The following is a 22618-nucleotide window of genomic DNA, read 5'->3' on the forward strand; positions in this document are numbered from 1 at the left end:
AACTCATACTTGATAGAAATACTAAAAAAAAAAAATCATATAAATCTGCTGAATAGCTAACACACTTCTTCTGAATAGAGGTAGCCACTTTGGTTATTATGAGGACTGTTAATGTCAGTATCATTTTTAAGAGATCGTGAAAGGAAATAATTGATGCTTATTAATTTTCTTATTATCAATCACTATTATTTCCCAAATAGCAAAATATTGTGGTAGATGCTTACTACACTAAGAGACTCAGAAGATAAGCAAATGTTGTGATTTTGCATGTCATTTAATTCCTTTTCAACAAAAATAATAAGGCTACATTTCTTTACCTTAAATAAACTTTCTTTCTTTTTTTTAAATTAAGCTTTCATAATTGTAAATCACTTGTGGTACATGCTCATGCTTCCTTAGGAGTGATATGAAACAATTGAATATTCAATAAATTATCATCCAGATGAAAAACTGTTTATAACCTTGTGCAATATTCTGTATACCTAGAATTCACAATAAATTTTTAATGTGATACTAATCCTAAGATAAAAAGCTGAAAAACTTAACCTCCAGGAAGTTCAATATGTCACAAGCTATCAAAGGTCTCTAGTTTCTGTCTAATTGCCATTGGCCACTATGGACTTAGAGGGAACTGCTAACTAACTTATTAGTCGTGGCCACAGACTCCACACACCACTGTGGCACAAGACTGTCTTGACAGCTTCTGAAATGAGTTTGTTTTAATTATGTCCAATTCTACTTAAATTAAAAGCAATAACTGGTCATCATCTGATGTGGGCTCATCAAGTCCAGGTGAAAATGATTTTCCAAGAAGAACATGTCCCCAACTCTTTTGTAATTGCAACAAGGTAGCCAAAATGGCTTTCAGGGAGGAAGGTATCTTGTGGGAAAGTATTCACAATTTAATCCAAAAATGGGTAACTCAATTCCACACCCCCGCGAAAGAAAACCCCAAAGCAGTTTGGGTTTCCATAAGGAACTGGCATAATAAAAGCATATACTTTTAGTAGAACAACTGATACTCTTTCTTAGCAATGTGAAATATTTATTTTCTTTTTCTTTCTTTTTTTTTTTTGAGACAGGAGTTTCGCTCTTGTTGCCCAGGCTGGAGTGCATTGGTGTGATCTTGGCTCACTGCAACCTCCACCTCCTAGGTTCAAGCGATTCTCCTGTCTCAGCCTCCTGAATAGCTGGGATTACAGGCACCTACCACCACGCCTGGCTAATTTTTTGCATTTTTAGTAGAGACTGGGTTTCATCATGTTGGCCAGGCTGGTCTTGAACTCCTGACCTCAGGTGATCCACCCGCCTTGGCCTCCCAAAGTGCAGGGATTACAGGTGTGAGCCACTGCACCAGGCCTATGTGAAATATTTCTATGTCTAACAAAAATTATGAACTCTCCTCAGTCCACAAAAGAGTTAATATGTCCCTACGTAGCCAAAATATTTTTTTGATGACAGCACACACTTGGAGGAAGGAATTCATAAATAAAGAGGACATAGTTTTTTGGGAAATCTTTGTGGGCTATTGTAACGAAAACAACCACACACATACCACTTCTTGTCGATTTACATTTCTAAATATCTGAAGAATGCTAATAGTTTGCACCTTATTTATACCTTTCCTTCCTTCCCCCCACCCCGCCCCCAACAGCTGTAAGGGCCGACCGAATGCGTGGAGGAAGGAATAAGTTTGGGCCAATGTACAAGAGAGACAGGGCCCTGAAGCAACAGAAAAAAGCCCTCATCCGAGCCAATGGACTTAAGCTGGAGGCCATGTCTCAGGTGATCCAAGCTATGCCCTCTGACCTGACCATTTCCTCTGCAATTCAAAACATCCATTCTGCCTCCAAAGGCCTACCTCTGAACCATGCTGCCTTGCCTCCTACAGACTACGACAGAAGTCCCTTTGTAACATCCCCCATTAGCATGACAATGCCCCCTCACGGCAGCCTGCAAGGTTACCAAACATATGGCCACTTTCCTAGCCGGGCCATCAAGTCTGAGTACCCAGACCCCTATACCAGCTCACCCGAGTCCATAATGGGCTATTCGTATATGGATAGTTACCAGACCAGCTCTCCAGCAAGCATTCCACATCTGATACTGGAACTTTTGAAGTGTGAGCCAGATGAGCCTCAAGTCCAGGCTAAAATCATGGCTTATTTGCAGCAAGAGCAGGCTAACCGAAGCAAGCATGAAAAGCTGAGCACCTTTGGGCTTATGTGCAAAATGGCAGATCAAACTCTCTTCTCCATTGTCGAGTGGGCCAGGAGTAGTATCTTCTTCAGAGAACTTAAGGTATGCCACCAGCTATTACAACGTACAGTACCCCTTTTAAGAGAGACCTAACTATGTTCCTAGTTAATACATTCTTGGTGCTGAAAATACGTTTTCCTTAATTTTCTACTTTGTATGATTTACAGAGTAGACGTAATTTTATTACCTTGACTTCAGGACTATGGCAGCCTAACTTTTTGGGGCTTTGATTCTGTGTAGCTCTTAATTTAGAGGGGTGGCATTTAACATAAAGTATAGGAAACTCGGGCTTTTTTTTCTAAATAGCAGAATATCTGTATTCCTTTTAATTCAGATGGTTTGTGGCTTAAAACATTTCAAGTCAATGTGAAATAGCACCTAGTAAATGATTTTTCTTGAAAATTACCAAGTAAAGAGCTATGTTATAATGGTGTCATCTTGAAGGTTTCTTTCAAAGGAAAAAATGCCAACATTTAGTAGTGTTTAGACTCTAAGGAATGAAAATGATACCACTGGTTAGTAGTATCAAGTAGGTATTTACTACTGTTTACCTTGACATTAGGTTGGTAAAGCCTTTGTTTTCGGAGCAGATTCCAATAGGATGTTTACTGTCATTGGATGGGGAATGGGCAAATGGTGAGTGCTAGTTCACTTGGCTTGGGTTGTAGTTCTCATAATCTATGTCTTGTTGATTTTAGTGGACTGGTACATTGTAAACATAGTACTTGTTTGTATAGGCATCTACGTTTAAATTCATAATTATTTTATTTCCTGAAACTTAAGTATGAATTAATGTGGGAAAGTTATTTAGAAGTTTGGAATCTAAGAGTGGCTACCAAAACACATTTGGTAGTCAGTGGTTTCATTCCTATTTTAAAAGTGAGTCTTGGATTTGATTTCCAAGTATATTTTGTCACAAAATCAATTTCTTCATTTTGCTGTCACAGGGAGAGATGTGGCTGCTAAATATCTGTAGCTTGTGATTACCTAGGACAGGAGATTGATTGTAAAATTTCTGAGAGAAAGAAAATGCAAAGCCGACTTTTAATTTTAAGACTTACTGTTAAATATCGTCTGTGCAAGTAGATGGTCTGGGGAATGTGGAAGCCATGCAAGTGGAAAATAATGCTTTCATAGCAGTCTACATTAAGCACTGTTCTTTGTACATGGAAGCAAAAAAGTTACCTGAACAGACCTAAATAAGTTGATAAAATTCCATCAGCACGCTGCTAAGACTATGGACACATCCAGCTCTTTATTCCCATGTCCTTTATTGCTATACTTAAAAATGGCTGAAGGATACCTCAGGCTGCAAAGGGCAAGCAGAACGCACTGTGTTAGCACAATTAGGCCAGATATTTTCCGAGTATGTGTTAGTGTCTGTAACCACTTTATGATAATCAGAACATTTTTCATGAAAAAACAAACCATGCCAACACTTTCCTGATATTCTTACATTCAAAACTGTGTCCTTCATAGAACAGGTAAAGTATTTGAAAATGAAAATTTAAATGATAATTTTAGATACCATTGAAAGGTTAGGTAATGTAAAAATGAGGAAAACACAGACTTTTTACAATCCAATGAACTTGATCTGAACTCTATCTTAACCCCTTAATAATGATGTCTTCATAGGCAGGTTGTTACACTCTCTGAGCCTTGGTTTTTCTCATGTGTAACTTGCATATGTGGTGTTTGTGGAGGAGTATTGGGAGCACAGATGTAACAGTGCTTATATTGAGGAGGTTTTCAAAGGAAAATGAGAATATGTAGATTAAGTACCCAGTATGGGAGTCTGGCACATACTACATACTCAATAAGTGGTGTTGTTTTAAATTGATATTATCATTACTGTTTTATGAAAAATGTGCAGAATCTACATAATTTTTATATTCAGGATCAAAAACATGCAATTGTAGTCTCTTAGTTTAACATTGGCAAAAACTATTACATGTGTTATAGAGTAGTATGATTGTATTATAATTAAGTTTTTAATCAGTACTAATTAAGGACCTAAAATTGGCCAAGTGGTAAGTTGGGTATAAGGTAAATATAACGTTGAATAAAACATGTTTCCTCTCAGAGTTTATAATAAAAGTTTCATAAATAATTATTTTTAAAAATAAAGACAGCTGCAGAGAAAAAATATTTTACAAATCAACAAGGAAAGAAATAATGCATATTACTTTCATGTAAAAAGGAAACATTATGAAGTAAATATAGCTATGGGCAGGTAAGGCATTAAGAGAGCTGGGCAAATTTGCTTTTTCCACTATTCCTCTCTCTTCCCTCCTCTGCAGATAGATTTTACAGTGAGCTTTTTTATATAGCACGAGGTTAAATATTTGGCTAAAATATAAATATCTTTGAGAATAGGGCATATAAAAGCATTTTCAATCAATTATGGTGTTGTTTAATGCATTTATCAGTCTTTCATAAATTATGAAAAAGGAAAAAGGAAAAAAGTACAAACATGAGGGTCATCTACAAGGGGTGGGAGATGCTCCCAGAATAGAAAGATAATTTTGACCCACTTCACAGTTTGCCTTCAGCTTACATTAAACAGGAGTGATTCAAGTATTTTTCAATGAACAAAGAGTAGCATTCAGAAAAACTTAAGGATAGTTTCAGTAGAAAGGTGGGAGGTGACTATTGACATTTGGAAGAATTCCTTTTCTTTTCGTTTATAAATTTATTTTGTCAGAAAGCAAACCAACTCATTTGAAGCCAGCATTGAGACATCTCTAGGGCTGTGGCTTTCAAATTTTTTAACTGTGACACGCAGTAGGAAATGTATTTTACGGTGGGTGGGACATAGCGTACCAAACACATCACACGGGCACACACACACACAGTTGCACAAACACACAGACACATACACACAACTAAACTAAAGTTTCACCAGATAGTACATAACCTACAAGTGATGCACTCTGATATTTTCTATCTATTCTACTTTAGTCTAATTTATTTTTTGTTTTTTACAAAATTCTGGTCACGACTCACTAAATTGATTTCACGGCCCATTAATGAGGCATGACCTGCAGGAAACCTTGCTGCTCTAGAGGAGGTTTTATCGGCTATCCATTGGCATTGCCTACCTGCTACGATTAAGGATAATAACTCTGAAAAAAAGGTCTCTTCCTCCTGGCATGACCTTGAAACCCACAGTCTGAGTCCCCACCCTATCTTTCTGTTAAGGTTGTAATTTAAAAATACCATTTAGGAAGATAAATGCTCTTTTTTATTCAATTTGATTTTAATTATTTTTGTAGAGACAGGGGTCTCACTATGTTGCCCAGGCTAGTCTCAAACTCCTGGGCTCGAGCAATCCTGCCTTGGCCTCCCAAAGTGCTGGGATTACAGACAGGAGCCATTGTGCCTGTCTTATTCATTAAATATCTGTCCTTTTCTTGGTAACTTCACAGCAAATTGCCTATCAAGTGATATACTTATTGGACAGTTTTTTTATACCTCTAAAACCCAAAGATGAAAAGTCACATATTTGCTCCTAATTAGGCAATTTTGAAATGACCTCTTGCTCACTCTCTCAGGACAAGTTATATTCTACCATGTAGGAAAAAAAGAGAATACAGATTTCATTTGTTTGCTAGTTAAGGGAACAGTAGGGCCAGGAAATTTGGTGAGTTGTTTTGTTTTTCTATACATCTACAAGGTGTAAAAAAAGATATTCTGGTTTTCATTCAAAATATTGGAATGAAAAAGAGGAAATTACAACTCCCCAACTCTCATAGAAACCATGGAATTTCAGAGCTGGAAGATGAAAGGGAAAAGGGTAGAGGACACATATAAGTGAGCTGCTCTGTTTTTTTAACACACTTAAAAAGGACAATTCTGGTCTTCATCCAAAATAATGGCTTGAGAAAGATGAAATTAATACTCTGAAACTTGTAGCTTTTGCAACAGCAGATGTGCATCAAAAGATACTTATTGCCTAGAAATCACAAGGTTTGGCCGGGCGTGGTGGCTCAAGCCTGTAATCCCAGCACTTTGGGAGGCCGAGACGGGCGGATCACGAGGTCAGGAGATCGAGACCATCCTGGCTAACACGGTGAAACCCCGTCTCTACTAAAAATACAAAAACTAGCCGGGCGAAGTGGCGGGCGCCTGTGGTCCCAGCTACTCGGGAGGCTGAGGCAGGAGAATGGCGTAAACCCGGGAGGCGGAGCTTGCAGTGAGCTGAGATCCGGCCACTGCACTCCAGCCCCGGCGACAGAGTGAGACTCTGCCTCAAAAAAAAAAAAAAAAAAAAAAAAAAAAAAAGAAATCACAAGGTTTTTCAGAATTAGAAGAGATGATTGAGATCATTTGACCCCACCTCTTTTTACATATGAAGAAACTGAGGCAGAAGGGAATGTAATCTGCCTATGATTATACAGCTACTGAATGGCAGAACTGGGACTGGTAGATTCAGGTTCAAAGAAGCAGTCCTCTTGTGTGCATTCCCTCATCCCCCACAGCGCGCGCACACACACACACACACACACACACACACACAAATAGACAGTGTAACCTTTGACTCCAAAAAAAAAAACAGTCCTTTGCCAGTGAAGCTAAAGCAAATCTCGAGGTTATCAGAAGTCCATCACTACCATCCAATTACCAAATCACTAATAATCAGTGAGACAGATTTTCCCTGAGTCCAGATGACCCCCTGGGAGTGAATGAGACACTTAAAAAAGCTACGATAATTCTTTCAGGCCCCTGGGGTATCATTCAGTACAGTGGATTCAGCACTTCTGGGCCTTGAAAGAGTTTCTGAAGCATTCTCTAGTGCCTTACCCTCTGTGGATAGTTTACTCTCCTGGAGAATCTGGTTCAGTGACAGCATATGGGCTGTGCTCTGCAGTTAAAGCGGCCAAACACGATTATATCCTGTGCTCTACCAGAGGCTGGGCAGGTTCAGTATGGGTTTCTTGTTATGTATGCTTGTTGAGATAGCAGAAAGCGAATGCAGGGTGCTCACTTTGGTGGCACATACAATAAAATTGGAAAGTTGTAGAGATTAGCATGACCCCCTGCACAAAGATGACACACGCATTCATGAAACTGTCCATAAAAAAAAAAAGAGAATACAGGATTGTAACCAGGTGATAGGTGAACCACTAATTATAAAATTTTCTGATCTTTAAACCAAATCTGTTAAGTGACCTATGCTGTTGGCTGTTTCCTTGTGTTTTTAGAAATTAAGAGCTAATTCCAGAGTTTTGTATTCTGCTGAAAGAGCTGTCCTTGTGAGTCAAGAAGATTGACTTTTTTTTCAGTTATTTTTTTCCACCTGTGTCTTGAATATCTCACAAACACAAGAGCAGTGAGAAAATAATTCCCACTTTGTTAAACAGCTAATGAATCTGGAGGATCTATTTGATCTTCTAATGAGACCAGATGTCTTAAGAGAATTCTGGGAATGGATATATCAGAACTTCCCCTCGATGAATGATTCTGATACATGTACATATTAAAAAAAATCTAAATTAATCCTGACTGAAACTCCCAACTAGCATTTCTGTGGAAAATAGGTCTCAGAGACTCAGGGAGTTTGTGCCAAAGGAATTTAGTAACCATGCTGAAGTCAGTTTTTAAGTGTAGCTTTATCTAAAGCGAGGGCACAAGGGAGGAGCAAACCTCCTTTTTCTCTAGCCCATTATGGAAGCTATTTGAGCAGCGTTATTTATTTATTTTTAACCTTCTAGATCCTTTTTCCTAAATCACAGTTACCTTTCCCAATAGAGGCCTGCAATCTTAGACATTGTTGACTCTGCCCCAATTTTAAGCTATATTCTTTTGTAAATTTACTTAGCCCTACTTTTTTTTTTTTTTTTAAGACAGAGTGTCTCTCTTTTGCCCAGGCTGGAGTGCGGTGGCATGATCATAGCTCACTGCAGCCTTGACCTTGTGGCCTCACGCATCTTCCCACTTTAGCTTCCCAAATAGCTGGGACCACAGATGCGTGCAACCACGCTAGCTAATTTTTTTATTTTTTGTAGAGATGGGGTCTTGTGATGTTGCCCAGACTGGTCTGGAACTCCTGGGTTCAGGTGATAATCTCACCTCAGCCTCCCAAAGCGCTGGAATTACAGGCGTAACCCACTGTACTTGGCAGCCTTACTTTTCTTTTTTTTTGAGACGGAGTTTCACTCTTGTTGCCCAGGCTAGAGTGCAATGGTGCGATCTCAGCTCACTGCAACCTCTGCCTCCCAGGTTCAAGTGATTCTCCTGCCTCAGCCTCCCGAGTAGCTGGGATTATAGCGCCCGCCACCACACCTGGCTTATTTTTGTATTTTTTAGGACAGATGGGGTTTCTCCATGTTGGTCAGGGTGGTCTCGAACGCCTGACCTCAGGTGATCCACCCGCCTGGGCATCCCAAAGTTTACAGGCATGAACCATTGTGCCCGACCAGCCCTACTTTTCTATGGGAGAGATAGAGAAACTGAGAGAGAGGATCCTGCTCGGTGTCTACCACATTTACTTGCCATGTAACTCTCCTTTGCCTTCTGAGAGTTGTGGTCGGGAATCATGGGTCCAACACCAGCACTCCTCGTTGACATGTGATGTCACAGAGTGATAGCCACCTTGCTTACCTTTGTTTTCACTTCTCTGGATGCAAAGTAGCTAATCTGGGAAGCACAAGGATGACACAAAGAAAATAAACATTAAAGTTTGTTTTCTAGTCAAATTTTTCAATGAATATTTTCCAATCAAAATTTGATCTCAAGGCACATTAAACCATCAATTGCCAGTTCTCATACTCATCACAAAGTTGCCAGAATGAAATAAATTGAACCTGCATAGGTTTACAAGGAAATGATAAAACTGGTTTTTCTTCCGCTGAAAGTAGATATGAAAGTGTTGGCTGGGCTAGGTGGCTCACACCTGTAATCCTAGCACTTTGGGAGGCCGAGGTGGGTGGATCACAAGGTCAGGAGATCAAGACCATTCTGGCTAACACGGTGAAACCCCATCTCTGCTAAAAATACAAAAAATTAGCCGGGCGTGGTGGCGGGCGCCTGTAGTCCCAGCTACTCAGGAGGCTGAGGCAGGAGAATGGCATGAACCTGGGAGGCGGAGCTTATAGTGAGCCGAGATCGGATTACTGCACTCCAGCGTGGGCGACAGAGCGAGACTCCGTCTCAAAAAAAAAAAAAAAAAGTGTTCTGTCTTTGTGAATTTGGAGAGAATGTTGGAATCAGCAGGTTTGATACATGGTCTCTAAGGTTTCTTAAGGTGTTAGGCATCTGCTTTTATATCTTCTTCCAAGCAGACCTGAAACAGAAGGCTTTGGTGTGGCTGATAGTGTTGGATGAGAATTTATGTTATTTCAGCCTTTCTTGCTTATATACGTATATTGCATGTGTCTGTTGTAGACTCAGAAAGCCATTATCTTTCTTCTTGTTTTCTTCTGAGCTTTCTTCTTGCTCACAGTTCACTGGAAGAATCAGCTCTTCTCAGTTAATGCCTGTCGTGGGGCAGTGGAACATGCTCGTTTACTATGGGGATGTGTATTGTTCTTTACCAGGGTAGTTTTTTTTGTTTGTTTGTTTGTTTTTTTTTTTTAGATGGAGTCTTGCTCTATCGCCCGGGGCTGGAGTGCAGTGGCTGGATCTCAGCTCACTGCAAGCTCCACCTCCTGGGGTTACGCCATTCTCCTGCCTCAGCCTCCTGAGTAGCTGGGACTACAGGCGCCCGCCACCTCGCCCAGCTAGTTTTTTGTATTTTTAGTAGAGACGGGGTTTTCACCATGTTAGCCAGGATGGTCTTGATCTCCTGACCTCGTGATCTGCCCATCTCGGCCTCCCAAAGAGCTGGGATTACAGGCTTGAGCCACCGCGCCCGGCCTTACCAGTGTATCTTGAAAGTACACCAGTCACCTCAAAACTCCCATGCACTAGTTACTTCTACTAAGATAAAATTTACTTTTCCTAAAATTTACTGTTTTTAATGTACAAGTAATAGAACAACTCTTTCACACTTTAAAATTACCCCGTGTCCCTTTGTAATAAACTCCTCTCCCCATCCCAGTCCCTGCCAATCCTGATCTGTTTTTGTCCTTAGAGCTGTTTTTGTTACTTTTAAAAAGAAGTAAATTTGCTTTATTTGTTGAGTATACATTTACAAACTATAGACTCAGTTTAAGCTCCCTGAAGCTTGGTTTCAGCATAGTTGAGCACTAATAGTTTCCATGGAAACATATCCTCCATGGGGCGCTGGGATATTTGATAAGAGAGTAGTGATGATCGTAACTTCACACTGGGTCTGCTTGTTCACATGCCTTATGAGCTTCCTGTTCATATTAATCTGTATGTTATCTACTGGAACCATGGGGAGAACATGAGAATAGTGAGGCACTATTTTTAACTAGAAATCCATGTTTAACTAGCTTGACCATCATCAGGTGTCTGAATCTGAACAGTGAGAGTAGGACCACACTGCTACTGCACACCGGACTGCCTCATTCTGTGCCCCTCAAGTTCGATATAGCCTGGTTTTGCAAACTGAGGCTTAAGCCTCGGCAGCCAAGAGCAAGCGCTTGTTCCTATTCTGATGAGGATGTGCTGAATTATTTTGTATTCAGTTTCCTATGATGACCTTCTCTAATTACACAAAAGAAAACATAATGTATTTACGTATCTTTGGGTCGATTTATGAAAAACCATTCTCTTCAGTAATATAAGTCCTTTAAGGCCTGTTAGAAAATGGTACAGATGTGAGCATTTTCCTTGCTCTGCTCAAGGTCATATGGTAAAGGAGAAGAGAAGTAACTTTTCTTGGGCACCCACTAAGTACCTGCTCTAGTGCTAGATGCTTCCAGGCCATTTTCTAGTTTGACCTTTAGGACAGTCCTATGATGTGAGGACAGTGTATGGTCATTTGGTCAGTGTGGGAGTAAAAGACCATGGCTCTCATATAACATGTTCTCTGTAGAGGATACATCCATCAGTCATAATGACCCACAGCAATGTCAAGTTAATTTATTAGTAAAAGTTTGTTAAATCATTCTTTTTTTTTTTTTTTTTTTTGAGACAGGGTCTCACTCTGTCGCCCAGGCTGGAGTGCAGTGGCATGATCTTGGCTCACGGCAACCTCCGCCTCCTGCGTTCAAGTGATTCACCTGCCTCAGTCTCCTGAGTAGCTGGGATTACAGGCAGGCACTACCACGCCCATTTAATTTTTGTTTTTTTAGTAGAGATGGGATTTCGCCATGTTGGCCAGGTTGGTCTTGAACTCCTGACCTCAGGGTGATCTGCCTGCATCGGCCTCCCAAAGTGCTGGAATTTCGGGCATGAGCCACTGCACCTGGCCATAATTGTACTTTCTTTTTTCTTTTTTTTCTTTTTTTGAGATGGAGTTTCACTCTTGTCACCTGGGCTGGAGTGCAATGGTGTGATCTTGGCTCACTGCAACCTCTGCCTCCTGGGTTCAAGCAATTCTCCTGCGTTCAACCAATTCTCCTGCCTCAGCCTCCCAAGTAGCTGGGATTACAGGTGTGCGCCACTGCGCCAGGCCAATTTTTGTGTTATCAGTAGAAACAATGTTTCACTATGTCGGCCAGGCTGGTCTCAAACTCCTGACCTCAGATGATCCATCCGTCTCGGCCTCCCAAAGTGCTGGGATTACAGGTGTGAGCCACCATGCTCAGCCAAATTGTACTTTCAGTAAAGTACTTGACTGTTTACAAAGAACTTCCATATACATATTTTTGGTCCTGGTCTCTGTCTTTCATTTTGGGAGCATGGAGGTAACTGGCCTTTCATCAGTGGTTCAATAGTGTTGTTTTTTAAAGCCTACAACAGAACCATCTCCTATGAATTGACTATCACATGTCTAAATGCCTGTTTACAGGATGTTTTACCTGAAAGAGCAGGATGTATAAAATGCTTTATCATTGATAATTGCCGTTATCAATATGCTCACCTCTGTATCATATTCCAACAGGTCTTAAAGGACTTTATTATTTTTTCCTGAAGAGAGTGGTTTTTCATAAGTTTACCCAAAGATACATACATTTGTTATGCTGGTTTTTTGTTTCGTTTTTGTTGTTGTTTTTGAGACAGAGTCTTACTCTGTTGCCCAGGCAGGAGTGCAGTGTCGCGATCTCTGCTCACTGCAACCTCTGCCTCCCAGGTTCAAGCGATTCTCCTGCATCAGCCTCCCAAGTTGCTGAGATTACAGGCACACGCCACCATGCCCGTCTAATTTTTGTATTTTTAGTAGAGACGGGGTTTCACCACATTGGCCAGCCTGGTCTTCAACTCTTGACCTCAGGTGATCCACCTGCCTCAGCCTCCCAAAGTGCTGGGATTATAAGCATGAACCACCGCGCTGGCCCCGGGTTGTTTTTTTTTTTTTTTTTTTTTTTTTTTTTTTTTTTTTTTTTAACTAGAGGTGGCCCAGCCAGGCGTGTTGGCTCATGCCTGTGATCCCAGCACTTTAGGAGGCCGAGGTGGGAGGATCACATGAGGTCAGGAGTTCGAGACCAGCCTGGCCAACATGGTGAAACCCCTTCTCTACAAAAAATATGAAAATAAGCCAGGTGTGGTGACGCTTGCCTGTAATCCCAGCTACCTGGGAGGCTGAGGCAGGAGAATCACTTGACCTCAGGAGGCGGAGATTGCAGTGAGCCGAGATCGCACTACTGCACTCCAGCCTGGGTGGCAGAGTGTGACTTTGTCTTAAAAAAAAAAAAAAAAAAGGAGACCATCGTGGGAAACTGAAGACAAAATAATTCAATATGTCCCCATCAGAACAGGAACAGGGTCTTGCTGTTGGTTGCAGAAACTTAAGCCTCCTTTTGCAAAATCAGGCTATATGTAATTGGAGGGGCACAGAATGAGGCAGTCAGGTATGCAGTAGCAGTGTGGTCCTCCCCAGCTTGTGAATACCTGGGTAGGCTTACCTTACCTCCTCCAACCTCTCGGTGCTCAGCACTGGTTCCTACTGAACAATCGGTAGAAGCAATTTTGTCAGCTTGTCTGCCTAGAAGTAGCCACATGCTTGTTTGCTGAGAATAATTAGGGTCCCTGCTTATTCCAGTACTTATGCTTCCCCAGCAGGCACACAGATTGCTCACAGATCTTATGGAAAGGCTGCCAGTGTTACTTCCTCAGTGTGGGGGAGGTAGAGCCCACTGAGCCTGCGCCCGCGGCACCTTCTCAGCACACTGTCATACAAAGTCACAGAATGGGTTAAAAAAAGAAAACCACACACAGAAAACATGACTCGTATGTGACATCCCTCAACACACTTTTGAAGGACTTTGCCCTCTGAACCTATAAGGTAAAATAGATCTTTTTTATTTTCCAGGATAAATAAAGAATGATTTTGCTCTGACTTATTCTTCTATACCTTGGGAAGTAGATCATAAAAATCTTTGGGAGTTCAACATCTATTTGCAGAATGGCTCCATGGAAATTGGCCATTTAAACTCTTCTTCATGCTAAAGACATTAAGCTCTAACCCAAGAAAACCACCCACAGCCAAGAACAACAAAAATGACATAAACCACATCACCTAACCCAGCAGCTAGGTATTTCTTGAATGTCTGATACTTAAAACCTAACTCCCCTGTACACCTGTGTCCTCTCATATAGTAGGCTAAAATCAGGCAGCCAGTGGCATGGGCACCCTGGCTGGCTCCATGGGGGACACTAACCTTGTACATCATTTTCTTTATCTTCTCTTCTCTCCTCCTTGTCCACTTTTCTTCTGTCCCAATTTGCTTTTTTCTTTTCTTAATTAACTTTTTTTCCTTTCCTTCTTATACCTCAAGAAGCACCCTTAGGCATTACTTTGTCCTCAGCTGTATCTGCATTTGCCCTTCAGGTGAAATGTGGTTGAGCAAGGAAGGCAACTCATTCCCTACAAGTCTGAGAATGGGTGGAGGAGTCAAGAGAAATGGTTAAATAGACCCCAGAGATGGGCTGCAGTTAATGATAATAGGATTTATATCTGTCCTTCCACTGTGCCAGGTGACTTCCACACAGTGCCATTTTCCAAGGGTGGGTGCAGAGGGAGTAGCTGCTCAGCTTGGATGGGTGTGGGCAGGAGAGAATACTGGGACTGCAGGCTTAGCAAGGTGAGTATGCATACATCCCATGAAGTCAATGCAAAAGAAACTTGAAAATCCCTGCTTTTTAAATAGGTGTAAGGGTTTCTGTCCATGACAAGGCTGTTCTACTTCAGTCTTTTAACCATGTCTCCACCAGTCCCACAGATGGTCACCAGTGTCTTCCTCACCTTTAACTTCCTCCTTGGAAATAATTTTCACATGCTATGTTCTTGACCTACCTGGACCAATTCTATGAATTCTTCAAGTATTATGTCCTGGGAAGGAACAGCCAAAAGCTTTGACAAGAAGAATTAAGTCTGGGCTGGGTGCGGTGGCTCATGCCTGTAATACCAACACTTTGGGAGGCTGAGGCAGGTGGATCACGAGGTCAGGAGTTCAAGACCAGCCTCACCAAGATGGTGAAACCCCGTCTCTACTTAAAAAAAATACAAAAATTAGCCTGGCATGTTGGCAGGCACCATAATCCCAGCTACTCAGGAGACTGAGGCAGGAGAATTGCTTGAACCCAGGAGGCGGAGGTTGCAGTTAGCCAAGATTGTGCCACTATGCTCTAGCCTGGCCGACAGAGTGAAACTCTGTTTCAAAAAATAAATAAATAAATAAGCCAGGCGCGGTGGCTCAAGCCTGTAATCCCAGCACTTTGGGAGGCCGAGGCAGGTGGATCACGAGGTCAGGAGATCGAGACCATCCTGGCTAACACGGTGAAACCCCGTCTCTACTAAAAAACACAAAAAACTAGCCAGGCGAGGTGGCGGGCGCCTGTAGTCCCAGCTACTCGGGAGGCTGAGGCAGGAGAATGGCGTGAACCCGGGAGGCGGAGCTTGCAGTGAGCTGAGATCCGGCCACTGCACTCCAGCCTGGGCAACAGAGCGAGACTCCGTCTCAAAAAAAAAATAAAAATAAAAATAAATAAATAAATAATAAGTCTGAAGTACCCAGGACTTGTTGAAATGTTGCCTTATCATTTCTCTCAGACAACTAACAGAAAACTACATTATTTTGAATATTTGGAAATGTCAATGTCACTCAGAGTGCACATCATTTGGGATTAACCTTTTTTTTTTGTTTTGGAGACAGGGTTTTGCTCTTGTTGCCCAGGCTGGAGTATAATGGTGTGATCTCAGCTCACTGCAACCTTTACCTCCTGGGTTCAAGCGATTCTCCTGCTTCAACCTCCAAAGTAGCTGGGATTATAGGCATGTGCCACCACACCTGGCTAATTTTGTATTTTTAGTAGACACAAGGTTTCTCCATATTGGTCAGGCTGGTCTTGAACTCCTGACCTCAGGTGATCTGCCCACCTCCTCCCAAAGTGCTGGGATTACCTGCGTGAGCCACCGCACCCAACCTGGGATTAACTTTACAACCAAACTTGATCCAGCTTCTAATTCTGTAAGAATACCATTTCTTTACGTGACAGATGGAGTAATTGGCCAATAGGTCTAAATTCTATCATTTATTGTGCAATAAGAACCTCCCAAAGGTGAAATGCAACCTGAGATCTTAAGGTCCCGGTCTCTGTCTTTCATTTTGGGAGCATGGATGTAACTGGCCTTTCATCAGAGGTTTAGTAGTGTTCATTATTAAATTCTACGACAGAACCACCTCCTATGAATTGACTATCACATGTCTACATGCTGTTTATAGCATGTATTACCTGAGAGAGCAGGATAATTATTTCATTTAAATTAAAAACATTTTTATGGGAATGACCCATGGTAGACACTGGATACATGTTGAATTAATGTGCTCAAGACTTAAAGGACAGATACAGATTTATCAATGGTAAAGGCAATATGTAGACATCTTTGCTTTACTTGTAAGCAACATTCTGTAGATAGAGTCAATAACCTGAAAATTCTCAGAATAATGTTTTAAATGACTTCTTAGTGTTCCTTATTTTCATATAGGCACACTCATATTCATTTGCTAGAAAACAGTTACCTGCATGCACAAGTTCAGGGTCCCAAATAATTCTCCCTGGCAGATTGTGTGTGTGTGTGTGTATCTGTGTTTGTGTCTGTGTGTATCACAGTGTTTTGAGTACATATCCTGTTTTCACACACATTCTCTGAAATGTTGGCTCATTCTAAGGACTGTTGTTTCGTTTTGATCACTGTATCCTGTGGACTCTGAAACTGCTACAAATGCTTCTTTACCACATATCTTATCATCACAGTCGTGTGCCTTTTTGATCTAAAGTTGTGATGAATAAGAGGCTTTACTTGTTGCCTAATTTTTTAGAAACTTACTAAATATTACATTTCCCCTTATAAAATAATGATATAGATTAGTGTTTGTGCAGAAGTGTTGGCAATAGAATTCTTCAAAAGTTTTCCTTTGGGTGATGAAAAGCTGTTATATTATTTTGACTAGCTAATCAAATGTAATTGGGGAGCTTGAAGTGCCTTAGATTTTCCTCGTACAGTTATCAAAGCAGGAAATGTAACTCGCGGAGCTGATGAAAGGCATCTCTCATGGTATTCTTTCAATTATAGATCTTACCGAGCAAATGAAAGAAAAGCTCTACTGCTAAAAACTCAGAGGCTTGAAATACCCCTTAATGTTAACTGCTGTATTAGCTAGTTAACACATTATTATGTACTTTAATTGATTCTTGTTCCAGCTTTGGGGAAAAAAATCATGGATCTGTTTGGCACGTAAATTAAGGTTGGGGGAAGACACCTGAGTGCAATAACAGCAATATTGCTATTAACACTCAGTTCAAGTAATATCAGATATCTGCAGTGTAAACAATGGCCCTGGTTCACTTTTTTTTTTTTTTTTTTGATGGAGTCTCGTTCTGTCACCCAGGCTGGAGTGCAGTGTCACGATCTTGGCTCACTGCAACCCCTGCCTCCTGTGTTCAAGCAATTCTCCTGCCTCAGCCTCCTGAGTAGCTGAGATTACAGGTGCATGCCACCATGCCCAGCTAATTTTTGGTTTTTTTAGTGTAAACAGTGTTTTACCATGTTGGTCAAGCTGGTCTCAGCTCCTGACCTCATGATCCGCCTGCCTCGGCCTCCCAAAGTTCTGGGATTACAGATGTGAGCCACCATACCTGGCCTAATTTTTGTATTTTTAGTAGAGATGGGGTTTCACCGTTTGGTCAGGCTGGTCTCGAACTCCTGACCTTGTGATCCACCCACTACTCCCAAAGTGCTGTAATTACAGGTGTGAGCCACCATGCCTGGCCTAAAAGCATTACTATATTGCACTCATCTGTTGGTATTCCTACTTATGAGTGTTATTGAAGGAGTTGTATTTGACCATTGAGAATTGCTTTTATGTTTTTATCAATGAAGTGTTACAATCTAGTAAACATAACTTCATTTCGGTCATATTTGGAAGGGTCCAACTGAGATTTTTAGCTTTTGAAAGGATCAAAACACATTACACCTGCATTTTACTGGGGTGTAGTATTTTTCTTTATTGTTGAATCACACTCTCAAAGTTGCCCCTAAAACATTTCAGCCATAAATGGGTAGTCCTGACCTAGGATCAGGCCAGAGTCAGATTTTATTCACATATTCATTTATTCACTCACACATTCATCAAACATTTATCAAATTTGTATTGTGTGTCAGTCCCTATGCTAAATTGCTGGAGATATAACAGAATCAAGTGCTGTAATCCCAGCACTTTGGGAGGCTGAGGCAGGAGGATCACCTGAGGTCAGGAGTTCAAGAACAGCCTGGCCAATATGGCAAAACCCCGTCTCTACTAAAAATACAGGACCTAGCTGGGTGTGGTGGCTCATGCCTGTAATCCCAGCTACTCAGGAGTCTGAGGCAGGAGAATTGCTTGAACCTGGGAGGTGGAGGTTACAGTGAACCAAGATCACCCATTGCACTCCAGCCTGGGGGACAGAGCGAGACTCCATCTCAAAAAAAACAAACAAACAAAAAAATAGACGGAAGCTGTCTTCACTTTACAAGTCTCCATGGCAGTTTTCTCAATTAAAGTAGAACCCCTCCTGACATTGATGCAGCACTAAACACAATGGCAAACTCTGACCGTGAAATCTTATGCAAATACTTGGTTATGACAGCACACAAATAACCCAGCTATGTTTAAGATTATGTTTGAACTGGAAAGTATAACTTAATTCTTATAGACAACAAGGCGGGAGTAAGGGAGGGTTCAGGGAAGCATCACTAGGAAAGAACAGCTCATGTTAAAAAAAGAGGCATTGGCATTGCACTTCTTGGAAACTTCAAGTAATTCCTATGGCTGAAAGGTCAAAGGTAGGGAAGGGGCAAGAGGTAAAGCTGGACAGGTGAGCAGGTCATTTATACGTACAGTTCTCATATGGATTTTATTCAAGGCAAAGGGGAGCCACTCGAAAAACTTAAGCATTGGGGGCCAGAAGGATTGAAAATGTACCAGGGACCTATGCCTGCCACATAATGTCATGATTTCGGTCCTGGTATAGGATTTCCCTTAATTGCCAGCATTTAGCTGAAAGTGCATTTCGATATTGTTTTGTTTTTAATTTACTATCTAAACTCGTACTAAAGGAGTTGGTATCTTTTATGTGCTTAGTTATTTTTGTCACTGATACAAGATACAAGTTGTTTGATATACATATTAGAAATCACTGTCTCCAACAGACCTTTTTCCTCTAGATAAATTTTGGTTATTGATGACATGTATGTATTTGAGGTCCTGGTCCTTGTTTCATATTTAATTTAAACAAATGTAATGTTTTAAAAATTATGTATTTATTTATTGTAGATATGGGGCCTAGCTATGTTGCCCAGGCTAATCTCAAACTCCTAGGCTCAAGCAATTCTTCTGCCTCAGCCTCCCAAAGTGTTGGGGTTACAGGCATGAGCCACCATGCCCAGCCTTCAGATTTCTTCAGTATAACATTCTTTTTGACCAGAAAGTTTTCTTTTTCTTTTTTAATTTCAATTTTTATTTATTTTTTGAGACAGATTCTCACTCTGTCCCCCAGGCTGGAGTACAGTGGTGCAATCTTGACTCACTGCAACCTTTGCCTGGGTTCAAGCGATTCTCTAGTCTCAGCTTCCCGAGTAGCTGGGACTATAGGTGTGCACCACCACACCCAGTTAACTTTTGTATTTCTGGTAGAGACGGGATTTCACCATGTTAGCCAGGCTGATCTCGAACTCCTGACCTCAGGTGATCCACCGCTTCGGCCTCCCAAAGTGTTGGGATTACAGGCGTGAGCCACCATGCCCAGCCAAGTTTTTCTTTTTAACCTAGAACTGATTTATTGCGGATTATTTCATTGTTATTATTTTAATGACACCAAATCATCCTTCCAGTATATGCACACATTGAGGGGGCAATCTAGCCCAGTGTGCCTAAAGTGATTCGACACTAGCTTTTTAAAATTACATATTCCCAAGTTCCACCCCAGACCTGATGAATTGTTCATCCATTCATATATTTATTAATTCAACATATGTTAATTAAATATCCAGTATGTGTCAAGCCCAGGGGAGAGATGGAAAGATGGTGGCTTAGATCAGGGCATGAGAATGGAGATTGGGGGGGACCCAGGATATATGTTGAGGTAAAGCTGACAGAATTTGCCAAAAGGACTTTAAGAGAAGATGAGGCAGGTGGACTCAGGTTTTTGGCTTAAGCCTTTGGGAGCCATTGTGGAGAAGGGGAACCAGACCATCTAGGGGAAAATCTAGGGAAAAATCATGCACATGTTCTAAAATTTCCCTAAACAGATAGATCCAGGTGCCAGAGCCAGTTCTCAGACGTCGCCTTTGGGAACTATTCATTTATTCTAATTCTTATTTTTATTTAAGAAGGCACAGCTAAACCACTCCATCTAATATAAATTCAAGCTCTTCCCAAAGATTTCTCAGGGGTGGGGATTCTCTACACATTCCGTGCCATCTATTTAATTAATTTATTATTATTATTATTATTATTATTATTATTGATAGGGAATCTCACTTTGTCACCTAGGCTGGAGTGCAATGGCATGATCTTGGCTCACTGCAACCTCTGCCTCCTGAGCTCAAGTGATCCTCCTGCCTCAGCCTCCCGAGTAGCTGGGATTACAGGCACCCATCACCATGCCCAGCTAATTTTTGTATTTTTAGTAGAGACAGGGTTTCACCATGTTGGTCAGGCTGGTCTCGAACTTCTGACCTCCAGTGATCCGCCCGCCTCAGCCTCAAGATTACAGGCATGAGCCACCACACCTGGCCCCTGCCATCTATTTTAAAGTTTGGCAGTAGTCAAGACGTTCTTTTATGTACAACTTAAATCCTTCCATCTGCACCACTTGTCATTCCCTGTGGACCTGTCAGTAGAGATGGAACACGTGGCTACCCCTTGCTTCATCATAACCCTTTACATGATGACTTGCTGAATTGCAGCTATGTGAAAACCTAAAAACTTTAGACATTAGGGAATCTAAATTTATTTCAGTATTTAAGACAGGGGGTCTAAGACTGATCACCTATCTATGTAGCCATAAAAAAGAGCAAGATAATGTCTTTTGCAGGAACATGGATGGAGCTGGAGGCCATTATCCTTAGCAAATGAATGCAGGAACAGAAAACCAAATACTGCATATTATCACTTATAAGTGGGAGCTGGCTGGGCGCGTTGGCTCACACCTGTAATCCCAGCACTTTGGGAGGCCGACGTGGGTGGATCACCTGAGGTCGGGAGTTCGAGACCAGGCTAACCAACATGGAGAAACCCCATCTCTACTAAAAATACAAAATTAGCCCGGCGTGGTGGCGGGTGCCTGTAATCCCAACTACTCAGGAGGCTGAGGCAGGAGAATTGCTTGAACCTGGGAGGTGCAGGTTGCAGTGAGCCAAGATCATGCCATTGCACTCCCGCCTGGGCAACAAGAACAAAACTCTGTCTCAAAAAAAAAAAGTGGGAGCTAAATGATGAGAACTCACGAACACAAAGAAGGGAACAACAGACAGTGGAGTCTGCTTGGGGCTGGAGGGTGGGAGGAGGGAGAGAGCAGAAAAGATAACTACTGGGTGCTGGACCTAATACCTGGGTGATAAAATAATCTGTACAACAGACCCTCATGACACAAATTCACCTAGGTAACAAACCTTCACATGTACCCCCGAACCTAAAATAAATGTTTAAAACTGCACAAAAAAGACTAAGCGCCTATGCAGACACCAGTGTGCAAATTCAGTTGGCTACATATGCAGAGAAATAACGGCTGAGAACATTTGGTGCTTCCTCCCTTGGCGTTCTTGATTCTGAGGTTGGCTCTGAGCTTAGGAAACTGGATTTCTTGTATTTAAAGTGTGAAATGTTACCTTTAAAGGTATTTTTCTCCTTCAGTATGAAACCTATAGATGAATTTCATCTGATGTTTGTATCAGTGCCTTGGCATAGACCCAGTTTGTTTTCCTCTGTTGTCCTTTTTATGAGGGTAAAGTTGCTGGTTATTTTAAATATTTTTTGTAAGCTTTATCTTCAATTCTTTAATGATCTTTGTTGCTTTTTAAAGAACTCTTTCAACTTTCTTTTCTATAGTAGCACAAGAATCCAAGCTATAGTCTTTCCAAGGCTTCTCTCCTCCTGGGGCAGAGCAGTGTCAGGGTTTGGATTAGAAAACAAATCCAGGGATTTATCTACAAAATTACAGATGAGCATGAATATGTCATACATATCAGAATCAATAACCCTGCTAATAGCAATGAGTGTTTCATCTATTATAATTCTTCAGTCTCCCAATATTCCAACAGGACTTAGTTTCCCACTACTTCGAACCTTACTTAATTTACTTCTAGTCATTTGAAAAAAAAAAAATTGATAATATTTTGTCTGATATCTTTGAAGATGAAAAGGCTTCTTGCCAGTTTACTTATTGGCCCGAGTCAGTGGTCACTTGCAGCAGAGATTAATCCCAGTTTTGTGGACCCTGAATTTTATACAATTTAGGAAGCTCTCAGTGAAAAAGACCACAAAAATCTCTTTCTTTTGCAAATTTTACAAAAACATTAGACCTGGAGCATACACATTGCTTGAGTCCCTCAAAAAGCTGTGGAATTTTCTGTGCAAGTAAAGGCTGCTGAGGCTGAAGCTCATTAGTTTCAGGTAAATCTGCTTCCGATTTGCAGTTCTGCTAAGGTATTTCTTGTGTAGAATATCATTTAGGCTAGGAGGAGGTAGAAATAAAGATAGAAACCTACACAGATGAGGATATTTTAAAATTTGATAAAATAGGATTTAAGTCTATACTACCCAAATTGACTGAAAATAAATATTAACCCCAGACATCTGTAGTGAGT

At 41.1% G+C, this 22618-nt stretch overlaps 1 protein-coding gene and 1 non-coding gene across 7 annotated transcripts in view; both read left to right on the top strand.

Annotated features, from left to right (window-relative positions):
- NR5A2 (nuclear receptor subfamily 5 group A member 2) overlaps positions 1-22618 on the top strand; it is a 151395-nt gene that overhangs the window by 18977 nt on the left and 109800 nt on the right. For all 6 annotated transcript variants that reach the window (XM_030929705.1, XM_030929707.1, XM_030929719.1 and 3 more), the window contains one exon: positions 1655-2301. In XM_030929705.1, the coding sequence (XP_030785565.1) occupies positions 1655-2301 (647 nt within the window). The remainder of the gene's footprint in view (positions 1-1654; positions 2302-22618) is intronic.
- Positions 7239-7343, top strand: LOC115892117. The gene has a single exon (XR_004052008.1). It is a non-coding gene; the product is annotated as a U6 spliceosomal RNA (small nuclear RNA).

Source organism: Rhinopithecus roxellana, chromosome 1 (assembly GCF_007565055.1).
Source record: "Rhinopithecus roxellana isolate Shanxi Qingling chromosome 1, ASM756505v1, whole genome shotgun sequence".
In the NCBI taxonomy this organism is placed as follows: domain Eukaryota; kingdom Metazoa; phylum Chordata; class Mammalia; order Primates; family Cercopithecidae; genus Rhinopithecus; species Rhinopithecus roxellana.